Source organism: Ranitomeya variabilis, chromosome 8 (assembly GCF_051348905.1).
Source record: "Ranitomeya variabilis isolate aRanVar5 chromosome 8, aRanVar5.hap1, whole genome shotgun sequence".
NCBI classification, from domain to species: Eukaryota; Metazoa; Chordata; class Amphibia; order Anura; family Dendrobatidae; genus Ranitomeya; species Ranitomeya variabilis.
This window is the reverse complement of record NC_135239.1, coordinates 195,638,506-195,650,925: the sequence shown is the minus strand read 5'-3', so window position 1 is coordinate 195,650,925 and position 12,420 is coordinate 195,638,506. Positions and strand designations below refer to the sequence as shown.

At 41.6% G+C, this 12,420-nt stretch overlaps 1 protein-coding gene across 2 annotated transcripts in view; it reads left to right on the top strand.

Annotated features, from left to right (window-relative positions):
• Window positions 1–12,420, top strand: part of PRICKLE2 (prickle planar cell polarity protein 2) — a 237,852-nt gene that overhangs the window by 219,489 nt on the left and 5,943 nt on the right. For both annotated transcript variants that reach the window (XM_077275936.1, XM_077275938.1), the window contains one exon: window positions 2,283–3,110. In XM_077275936.1, coding sequence (XP_077132051.1) covers window positions 2,283–3,110 — 828 coding nt within the window. The remainder of the gene's footprint in view (window positions 1–2,282; window positions 3,111–12,420) is intronic.

Sequence of the window (12,420 nt, the reverse complement as noted above, 5' to 3'; positions counted from 1 at the left end):
TATATGTAATTTATGCTCCCAGCATATAGTTTTCTTTTTCTCTCTTGACATGTCCAAAACAGGAACGTCTAAACATACATAAGACAATGTTATACATTTGCATGTATTGTCATTGTAGATAAGTTTCGTAGAATATTTTTTTAATGTTTTTGAAAGTCCAAAACTACTTTGTAGAATATTTTTGTATGTGTTTGTTGATTCCAAAATTACGTTAAAAAAAAGAAAAAGTTGTTTGTTTATTTATTTATCCTGAGCGTGTTTGTCGTATACGTCATTACCTAAATTTGCTTCCTTCTCTCCTAAACACTACAAAGGAATACTGGTTCAGTGACCAATTCATGCTCCTTTTAGAAGCTGCTTTCAATTGCTACAGAACAAGGTCCGTACATTACATTCAAATAGTTTGTGTTTGGGACTTTCACTGTCTGAGCCTCTCTGTTCCTCATCCGCATACCAAGACAGTGGAACTCCCCTACACAGATCATTCTTATATAGTGTATGGATGTTGCTGAGCAGCAGTTAAAAGCAGCATCTTAAGGTGTGTGAAGCGAGCTTTGAAACAGGGCTCCTGCATAGTGTTTGGAAGAGAAGGAAGTAACTTAATGTAGAGAAGAATATTCCAAAAATTCATAACTTTGCAATGTCCAGAGGGTGATTATATATAAAAAAAAAACTATCCTCCAGGATAATCTGAAAAAAACAAACAAAAAAAAATGGATAAAGCTGCCCATAGGCATACATTTCAGATGAAAGTCATTCTAGATACTCAATCAGAAAGTCAATTAAAAAGTTTCTGCTGATGACTGGAAACAGTGGTTGTCGATTATTGATTTTTGCTGAAAATTAGTTTTGTTGAAGATTTTTTTTGGCTTTTTTTGCTAAAAATAAATAAATGAAATGTATACATGGCGTAGGTAAGTGCAACTTTGATGTTTTCTCTTTTTAGCTTTTTCTTACTAGAGTTGTGATGATTTGTATAGATCACGTATCAGGATAAACTTTCTAAAGTTTTTACTTTTCACAATTTCATCTGATTGTGGATACAACATATTTTCCACCGGGAAAGGTCCACTTCACTTAGTTCTTGCAGCACAGATTGGTGCGTTTTTTTTTACATATTGGGCCAGTTATAATTTTTTTACAAAATATTCAATTCCTAGTTCAGTTGTTGTAAGCCAATTACTGCAAAAACGACCAGTCTATACAAAGTGTAGGAGTGATTGCGTAAATACATCGTTCCCTACGTCACGTCTTGTATGATTGTTATCGGTCCAGGAGGCAGATCGGCGTTCCCCCCCACCGGAAAAATACACAGTATAAATAGGGGATCATTTGGCCCACCCAGCTTGCATTCTCTCTCCTCCATGCAAGTTCTATAAACGTCCTTTGATCTTGGGTCTCCCCTGCTAAACAGTAATTGCTCACATTTCTGAGTGTCACCTCCAGTCATTTTCACAGCGTGGACTATTGTTGACTTTTCCTTTGAAAAACACACTTTCCCATCTGTGTTTTTTTGGAAGTATCTTTTACATCCTGCCCTTTGCTTTTCTTTTATTAGTGAGAAAACATTGTCAGACATTTTTCTCTCTAGGGCATATGGTTGCCAGTTGTAAGAAACTAAGGGTGAAAAAAAAAAAAAGTTTTGAAAAAGTCTGAAATACTTCCAAGACGTTGTCAATTTCCAATTAGACTCAATGGATTCCATTGGAACGAGGCGAAACTATTTTAACCCGATGCATCTGGAGCGTCGATTCTGCCCAGGTTTTCGTCAATTGTTCTTTTGTTCTATCGTATAACTAAGTAGACATGATCATTATCTCACTTCTCGAAAGCAAAGGTCATTTTACGCCCATGCTAAGAGGTGTTCCTTTTCCCAGTTTCCTGTCTGCGGTGCCTCCTTCTCACTGGTACTCGGTGGTGTCATTTTACAAAAACTGTCATTTCTAACAGCAGAATTTTCCCAAAAATAACACATTTTTTTTGTTAAAGTGATTGTTATCTTGTTACTAATTAGTGATAAGCGAATGTCCTCAGATAAGGTGTTATCCGACCATGCTCAGATGCTAAGCATTGACTTCGGCATGCTCGAAAAATATGTCCGAGTTCCCCGCGGCTGCATGTCTCGCGGCTGGGATGTAGGGATTGCCTAAAATGCCCCATGTCTTTTATAATCCTGGACTACCCCTATAAACAGGGGAGTTCTATCATAGGGGGCATGAAGACCACAGGATTTCCAGGCTACTCTTGCACATCATCATTAATTCTCATCTTTTCTGCCACAGGTATCGATCAGGGACAGATGACCTACGACGGCCAACATTGGCATGCAACAGAGAACTGTTTTTGTTGCGCCCACTGTAAAAAATCACTTTTGGGACGACCTTTCTTGCCCAAACAAGGGCAGATATTCTGCTCCAGAGCATGCAGCTCGGGTGAAGACCCCAACGGCTCCGATTCTTCGGATTCCACGTTCCAGAACGCTCGAGCAAAGGAATCCCGACGAAGCGCAAAGATCGGCAAGAACAAAGCCAAACTGGAGGACACCAACATGAACCCGTTACATGTGGCCTCCAATAGACTTTCCACCGACGTCGATCCGCTCTCTTTGCAGATGGATTTGCTCAGTGTATCAAGTCAAAACCCGAGTCTGAACCGGGACCAGCTATGGCGAAGCCGAGATGAACTCTACCACTATAATAACAAGATGGAGAGAAGCCAATCTCAGAGCCCTCTGCAGCTCCTCAGTCAGTGTAACATAAGGACTTCTTACAGTCCTGGACAGGGAGCAGGAGCTCAGCCGGACATGTGGGCTAAGCATTTCAGTAATCAGAAAAGAAGCTTGTCAATGATGAGCCACAGCGAGAGCTTCTCTCAGGAAGGCAGAGACGATTACTACCAAGGTAGACTCCGACAACAGGAGAGCTTTAGTGATGCGTCCACTCACAGTTTCAATGAGGCCAGGTCAAGTCTAAGAGTCCCGGATGGCAAAAACAAGAATTCGCAGCAGTGTCGAACAAGACATCCGATCAATGCACTTGCATTCACGGAGGGGTTAACAGAACAAACTCCGAGAGGGTCCATGGAGTCTCTTGCACTCTCCAATGCAACAGGTAAGAACTCAAAGCAAAGATGAAAAAAAAATTCAATATCTGGCTACAAGACTGCTGTTGATTATTACCAACAACAATTTGCATGATGAATATTTGACCGATGGTGATGTCAATACTTTGAAACCCTTTTTCTTTTTTTTTATGGGGTCATTCGATGTTGTGAAGGGTGCTTCTTTAATGTTTACTGAGTTGGAGTTTTTCTTAAAGTCCCTTGGCAGCTTTGGTCAATTTCTTTTAAAGGGAATCTTTCAGACTGTTTTTGTAATTGGTTAACAGCAAGATGTAGGGGCTGAGAGCCTGATTCCAGTGATGTGTCACTTATTAGGCTTTGTTTTGTTATTTAAATAAATACAGGAGATTATCACTACAGAACTAGGTGTCTCGTGCCTCCTAGTCCAACCCCATCCCCACCAATTTCAACATACATTGTACACAGAAAGCAGCCAATCGGCGGTGTGGGTGGGGTTGTATACATCTCAGCATTCAGAGCTCTGCTAGATCAGATAAAACTGATTGTATCACAACTGCTGCACCCATTAAGCTAAGTGATACCTCACTGGAATCAGGTTCTCAGCGCCTACATCATGCTGCTGCCGGATTACATAGAAAAAAACAGCTGACAAATTCCCTTTTAATACGGTTCCCTGTTGGTACGACTCTTATGACCCCCAGCAATTAGTTGTAATCGGTGGGGGGCTAAATTCTTGTGCAGCTCCACCATTGCGGACGTTAGGGATTACACCATTTACATCCGTAGATATGCCATGGCCTCCTGAGCTAGAGACTTTTTTTTGTAGCCATTCCACGCCCTGAGGTTTCTGAATAATGGACACCCTCTATAACATAAGCTGAGAATTTCCTATCGGGGTACTTAAAAAAGGGTTTTCCAAACCTAAAAATGTAATTTTAAGCAATAGCGGCCCAATTGTTGGGTATGGTTGGCTTATACATAACGTGAAGCCTGGCACAATGGTAGGCGTGATGTTCGCTCTTTGGCGCTGTAGCCATACTGCTTCGCACACATCCGACCAGAAGATAGTCTATGGGTTGTGTTGGAAAGCAAAATTGGTGCGCGGTTACCTTACGAGAAACCAGACGTGGCTGAATCCATCATACCATGCCGCCCTGACTCTTGGTCTTAATCTACCATGGGGGCCATTTACGTGCCAAAATTGCACCCGTTGGTCCATAAATAGGACATCATAGAGATTCTCTAAAGACAAAGGGGCGTCCAAGCCCCCAAATGTGCAGCAGAACAATGAAGTAATCCGCCCAGGATGTGCTTCCTGTATGAGGACCTCTCCATGGGGCGTATTTCGGCTTCAACTCGTTTGAACTATTGTCCTAGTGTGACTTGGCCGTGTATAACTTCATAGGGGAAGAAATGTCTCAGTAACGCACTGTACATCTGCTACAGGCAAGAGGTGTAAGGTCACTTCTCCAGAAGACGGGCCAAGTATATCTCAGATCCTTCAAGTATTTGTTTTACCTCCTTTCAGTTTTCGTATTGAGTCATCAGACGAGAAGTTAAAATCACAAAGAAAAATAATTAGTCTTCAAAGATATTTTAAACAATGAAATCTAAGACGGCTTAATAAAGCAATTAGCATCCTGCAAGTGCGCTCCCACTGAGTCATTACCAGAGGAGAATAATTCTAAGACTTCATTTTTACTTGGACTAAAACTATATAGACTTAAAGGGGTGGTTTACCTTTGGGGAACATTTTTTTTGCTTAAATAGTAGTTTGGGGCTAAAAATCATTTTTTCAATTAGGTTTCTTTAAAAAAAAAGTCACCTTTTGCCTTCCATAGTCATTGTGATGCACTGTCTATCGATGGCTTCAGAATAAGTTATCCGAAAATACGTCAGTGAGATCATTCAGTCTGAAAGGGAGTTTGTAACTCTTATCTGTCCTTCTTTGAGCTCCTCTCAACTGATTTATGACCACAGACCACATCAAAGTTGATTATGAAGGAAAATAAAGAGCCTGTAAAAGCCAAACTGTGCACAATTTTTGATGAAACTGAAATACAAAAATGATTTTTAGTCCCAAATACATGCATTTAAAGGGAATTTGTCAGCAGGTATTTTCTAACTCTTCTCAGAGCAGGATGACGTAGGAAAAGAGAAACTGAATCCAACAATGTATTACTTAGTTTTCTGAGTGCAGCCGTTCTGACACAATCAGAGGTTTTAGATTTAGCAATACATCAGAGCTGAGGAAGCTAACTCCGCCCACACCAGGCTGTGTATGTATAATGACCAATGACAGTGAGCTGCCTATCACAGGAGGGGGCGTGTCAGACTAGCATGCGCACACTGCTGTGTCCCAGCAATGATAAGCTCCTGCTGCTAAAATGAGCATTGCAAGCAAAAAAAACCAGGGAGCTTGATAAGAGAAGCATAGCTGAAATCTGTGTTTTAACCCTTAACTCATGCTGTCTTCAGATTACATAGCAAAAAACTGCTGCCAGATTCCCTTTAAGTAAAAAAAAGTGTCCTTTAAGGCTCCCATACACATTAGATAAGTTGGCCAAACCCGATGATTTCAGGGCTGACCACCTAATGTCTACGATGGGCCTTTAAATGGGTTGTCCAGTTTTATATTGATGATTCATTATCTGCTCCATCGAGAATGGGGCCAAACGGCACAACTCCGTTCAATGTGCAGCGGCCATTGCCAAAAACTGCAGCTCAGCTCAGCTCCGTTCACTTCAGTGGTGTGCAATCTTCTCTATAGATTGTGTAATGTGGTAATATCATTTAGACGTCAAGGTCAACGTCTGGGTTATGGAAAAACCTATGGATGCCAAAACTGTAATAGTACAGGCTTAGAAAAACATGACTAATTTCTTCCAGAAACAGCGCCACACCTGTCAATAGGTTGTGTCTGATACTGCAGGCATAACTTTTTGATAGTGAAGTGAATGGGGGCGACTTTAAACATCTAGAACCAATGGACAGATTGACCACATTTTTTATCATCCTGAACAACTTGCTTAAAGGGAAGCTTCCAGGTTAAATCTATCAGCAGCTTGTTACAAAGCAGGAAGAGCTGATAGTATCGGACCGGTATATAGTTTTTACGATCAGTTTCAGTATACCTTTTACTTTAATAATTTAATTCTCTAAAAGAGGAATTGGATCCACTGGTCTAAGAGCTCTGGGCTAGGAGTCCACTGGGATCAGTGATTGGCAGATATTTATATGTGCTCAAACCGGGAAGGCTGTCAGTGAGATTCCTCACATTCTTGATGTCCATGTTTGCTGGTGGGAACCATTGGGTTGTCCTGTCACCTTCTACTAGTGGCCAAACTAAAGGCCTGAGGAAGGTCTCCAGACCTTAGAACGGTTGGATTTGTTGCATTGATGAAGTGCATTTTTTGGGGGAAGGATTTAGACTTTTAAGCGTTTTCGACAACTATCCAAAGTGGAGAACTTTGGCTAATGTAAATCCATTACTGGACTTTCTCATTTCCAATTGGAGGTGTTAGGAGAACACTTTTTACAAAGCACTATTGTCCATGAGTATTGATGGAGCAAATCGATTCACAGGACCCAGTCCAGTGGCCGCTTCAGTAAGAGATGACTGTCGAACGAGTGCCCTGTAAACCTGCCGGGATCCACTCCTCTTTCGATTAGATGTTCCTGATCTAATGATATCGTTGCAATGCGCTGCGCCTGTGATGTCATGCCAGACTGGCTAATCAAAAGAAGAGTCTTGGATGCCGGAGATAGAAGTTGGTTCATTCATATGGCTCCCGTCCAAAGGCCACAGAATACCGACCGATGGATCTGGTCCTGCAAATCAATTCGCACCATCTCCATACATAAGCAGGTTTGGACTGGCCTACAGGAGAACAGGAGAATCCTCCGGTGGGCCCCTATGCAAGAGTAGGCCACCATCCTCTTATATGAGCAGTACTTGACACAATATGCTTGAATCACTATGTACAGACAAAGGCGGCATATTATTCATTTATCAATCTACCCAGTCCATTGTTATAAAAATTTGGGATTGAGGAAAATGTCACATTTGCGTGACGCTAAAAAGTGGGGCTCTGGAGTTGGTAACTGCTTGGTCCTTGGCACCCTAGTTGGACACTGTACATGAGTATGTTAAAGCCTAAAGATTCCCCGTTCTCCCGGTTCTCACATGGATTACAGCTTCAAAGTGGTTTGTGTGTATTTTTCATTACCTCGGTGATTTTCTCATTGGAGAGGCGTTGGTTATTCATCATGTCTGGAGCGAGCCCGATCCTATTATTTCTGAACTGTATTTTGGGTCGCAGCTGCTGTACTCATTATTATCAGTAATGGTGGGGGGATTTTCTAGTGCGAGGAATATTCATGACATCGTGACATTGTGATTTTCAGGCTCGCAAAAATCTTTTTGTTGATTTATTCTGCTGAGAATTAGCTGTGACGTCCGTGGAGTTACAGTCTAGACTCTGCGAACACGCCGGCTACAGAGACTTGAGATTTATAGGCGATATGTCTTCTAATGCAAGACTGGATGATTTTGGTCAAGGACTGTCCCACAAAGAAATACTAATTTAGTTCCCACAAATTAAAACAATTTTGTTTTTTAAATTGCATTTATAGAAAAACAAAAAAAAGCTCCTGGGTGTGGATATTGTTATATTTTGGTTCTGGCACCAACTGTTTTTATCTTAATTTTCTTATCATAAATATTCACCCATGAGGAACATTTTGTGTCTCTCCAATGAAGACCCGTCAGTTTCTACTGGTGGCCACAGACGGAAACGTCTGAGGAAGGTCTCCAGACCTTAAAGAAGTTGTCCAATACTTTTTGATTGATGACATAGCTGTAGGATAGGTCATCAATGTCTGATTGGCCAGGGTCCGGTACCCCCACGATGAGCTGGTACCGGTGGTGACCACCAGCCAGGATTGCTCACTTGCGGAGCTGGCCGTTTTCTGGTAGTGGCCAACTATATTATGGTAAATTCCCACTTAAAAAAAAAAAAAAAAAACTTGATTGCTTGATTTAAAGTTGTTAAAAAAAAAAAATCTAGTGTCCTAAATGGCAATATCATGATTTTTACGAGCTTGAGTCATGTTTGTTCAGTCCATAGAAGTTTAATGGAGCTGTCGAAATGACAAAAAAGATACCACCTTTGACAGCTGACCTTATACTTATGCTTTTACAAAAAAAATTGAGTTATTAAGACGCACATGGAAATGCCCCTAAATCCACATTTCGCACCCATTTTGTGGATCAGATCGTGGAATTATCTTAGCGAAATCGGGACTTAATGCATGAGTTATCTGAGTCATTCCTTCAAGCCTTCAGCATTGATTGAATGGCTATGACCAAAAATTTGGGTGAGGGTCCATTTCCTTTTTTTAAATGGAACTTCCAATTTATTTTTTTTGGCAAGAGGAGAGAAGGAAACTGTGAATATGAAGGGTTTAAAGCCAAAAGACAATCGATCAGGAGACTATGCCACCACTGTTACACCGCCAACGTGGCCTTGCATTCTTGGCCTTATCCAGAATGTTACCGCATGTTCTACCAGTGTTACTTTTATTAGAATTCCCTTGCAATCTAAGCAGTGAATGTGACCTGTCGGGCAGATTGCAGGGTTTTTCGGAAAGCATTTGTCTTGCTGAGCTGTATTTTCCACTTTGAGATGCCGCTGTTTAATGCCAACTTTTCACCTAATAAATAATGACTTCTGCGAGTGCCCGGCGCTGCTCGCTATTACCGGGAGGAGAAATAGATTGCGCTCATTGTTCACCCTGGAATCTCTCTTAGCCGCTTCAGTGGGTGAAGACTGGAAACAAAACTCTTAGGAATTTGAGAACATTTCTTAGTAATGGACAGGTATGTAGGGTGGACGACGTAACGAATTGTCGGAAACAACGCAAGACTTCTCATATAGGGTCAAATAAAGGGTTCGTCAGAACTTAAGAATCGGGCCAATTCACCTCTACATGTACACCGCTAGAACATAGTAATAAACTTTAGACATTAATTTGGCCAAAACGGACATTTGTTAGAGCCACTCGTCCCTTTTGTTTTAGGTCCATGTCCTGCCCTTTTAAATGGTAATTCTCTCGAGATCATAAATGGTTAGTATGGCAATGTGCTTGTACATACAAGGAAGATTGCAAATTTATGCAATTTACAATAAATATAATGGTTTAATTTACTGTATATGGCGCCAACATATACCGTAACACTTTACAATTTAGCAGGAACATATACAGATATTATAATTCATCAGGTGCAGGAGGAGTGAAGTCCCTGCTCAAAACAAGTTACTTGTTATTGAAAATTCTTTTCTTTCTCAAGAATGGAGGGATTTTTAATTGTTTTGTCTACTATGCAAGGACAGGGTATTGTGCTCCACAACTGATCAAATCCTGCTGATTGACAGTAGTGCTGGTTGTCACACCCCCAACGATCCAATATTGATTACTTATCCTAAGGATAAGCCATTAATATAAAAGTACTGGAAAAGTACTTTAACTTGCTTCCTGCCAACAGCCACCACTAGAGGGAGCTTCAGAGCTGACTGCATACTGTTTTATTATGAATGTCAGTGTAAGATCTGTATACAATAAGCTTCCAAGCTCCCTATGGTGGTGGCTGCAGGCGGTCTTCATGGTATGCTTTATAGGGAACCTGTCATGTCCAATAATGCTATTAACCTGCAGATAGAGTTAATCTGCAGGTTTATACCTTTAGGAAGGTGCTCAGCCGCTGTACTGAAAGTGCGGCTCACAGGAGAAAATGAACTTCTCCTGGAAGCTGCCGGCTGTCAGTCATACAGGCGTGACGGGGCGGCTACAGTCACGACTCGCATCACTGTGAACGTCAGCTGTAAGTGCAGCCCAACACGATGAACTGCGACCAGATCAGAGCAGGCTCATTCGAGTCAGCCTTTTTTCTTTGAAGGCCTATGTGTCAACAAGAAGTTTAAGCCTAATATCTGGCTTATGAAAACTGCAAGATTTCAAGACGGTGATATGAAAAATAAAAAAAACGACATTATACAAAAAAAAACTCAACAAAAAACTGATTTGAACAATAGGTTTTTCGTATGGCACATTCCCTTTAAGAGGGGGGAAGAAAAAATCCCAAGCTTGTAACTTTCCAGCTTTCGTTACGTAACAGAGAAGATGTTTCTTATTAAGTCAGGAGTAGAAGCCCCAGCTTTGTGCAACAGCAGAATCCTGGGCCATTTTTTAAGCAGTTTTTTCGGGTCCTGGTTGCGTACCACGATCACGCCTTGCTGAACCCTTTATCCCGTCCTTCTGTACAGGCTTCAGGCGTCTGCGATAACTCAAACTGATGCCTGAAATTGCGGCCAAATGACATCAGGAATATTACTTGAAATCCGAATGGTTATGATTTAATTAGGAATGCGGCCATTATCTCCGACTGATTGCTGTAATACTTTTCTTCGTGAGTCGGTTAAACACGGGTCCCCAGATAATAACAAACGCGCCACATCCTGATTGGGAAGCGCAGACCAACACTAAATTACCTAAAACAGTTATGTTAGTAATTAAGGTGCAGTAATTGTTCAGTTAATGACGATTTTGGCTGGCGGGGTTCTGCGGGATTTACATAATTGACAGGTTCTTCATAAACTCCGTGCTCAGAGTTGGCAAATAGCACGAGACGTCATTTCTCTATTCCTGCTATGGCTTTACCAAAAGGAAATCTCGGCTTTAACTATGGAGTGAGATGAGACTTCTTAGGGTGTTCTTGAATTTTCAATAGTAGTATGTCAGCACAAAATGACTGTTCAAATCAAGCTTGGGGCTCCTTTGCCATGGCTGAGCAGTTAAGTGCACCTTCCCACTTACTGTACTGGTCTTGCACCTATATCTACACCCTCTTCTTCCTTGATTGACAGCTCTGAAGAGGGCAGAGATAGACGGAAAACCAGTAGGTGGGAAGGTGCTGAGGGTGCACTTAGTGCCCGTGCTTGGTTTGAACAGTCATTTTCTGCTGACAGTCCCTCTAAACTGCTATTTCCTGCCCCTGGATCGGCTTTCTCAATCGCGGCTCTTAAGATAGTCACAGAGGAAATTCTGCCACCTGTATCTGCACAGGCGCTGCACACTTTCGGTTACTGTTAGTACTGGTGTGGGGGTGATCGCTTAAGGTGAGATCTTAACGATTCCAAGGATTTCTTCGAGGATGTTGTTCCAGGATGCAGGCGCCATCTTGCCACACCACATCTGAACTAGCTTATGTAAGGTTAATAATTGATTTAATTAGCCATTCTCTCCTTCACACTGGCACAGAAAATCAGGCACACAGTCACATGGTTAAGTCACATGACTGTTCCCAACTTAAAAATGAGATCACCTCAAAGTTGATCCAGGGACCCAAGGAGACCTTGAAAGCATTGCCTGTGTCAAAACATGGCCGTTTACGTCATTTTTGAAAATTAATCAGAAAATGTCACAACACCTTTAAGGTCAGGATCCCATCTGTCGTAGACTCTCCTTTTAAGCAGTTAATTCATATTTTATGCAATATGCTGTATACAATCTATGGTTTGATATTGGGCTCCTCGAAGATCGGCTGCTGAGATCTCGATCGATCAGGTGTAAATTGTGAGGCAGCACCATTTCCCTTAAGCGCCACTACAGGTGAAAAAAATAATTAAACAATGCCCATTTAAATCAATGGCTGGATATGTAAGGCAAGGACATGTTGTGTCCTCCAGAGGGGGAGATGCTCTTTACAGTTGGTCTCTGCTGGGGCTTGTAATTGGGGATCCTGAGAATTCGGTTTAGTGATGCATAGACGATATCAATTTTGTTATCGGTCGCATTGATCGAGTTGTTTTTGTCTTTTTAACCAGGAACTGTGTTAGTGTTATAAAAAATAAATAAATAAGGACTGGAATATACAGAGAAATTTGCATTAATTGGACCTAGTATGGAGTGATTATCAAATTTCTAAATTGTTAGATTGCTGAAAATCTAGAATTAATACTACAGAAAACTCCAGGGAAACAGCACCCTACTAATTAAAGGGCTGTGTGTGCTAGATATTGGGATAGATCATCAATATCAAATTGGTGGAGGTCCGATCCCCCACACACCCATTAGTGGCGGGGTGCAGAGCGAAGGACCATCACTCCGTACATTGTTTAGCGGCTGCTTTGAATAGGAGCTGAGAAGCCGTATGCGGGATCGGGTAAGATTACCTCCCGGATTTATGGACGTCTTATTGGGGTGGGGGGAAAAATCAACCTAAAAGCCCCCTTTATTAGTCAGAGCGTCTCTCCGGAGAGGTATGCGGCCTAAGAATCG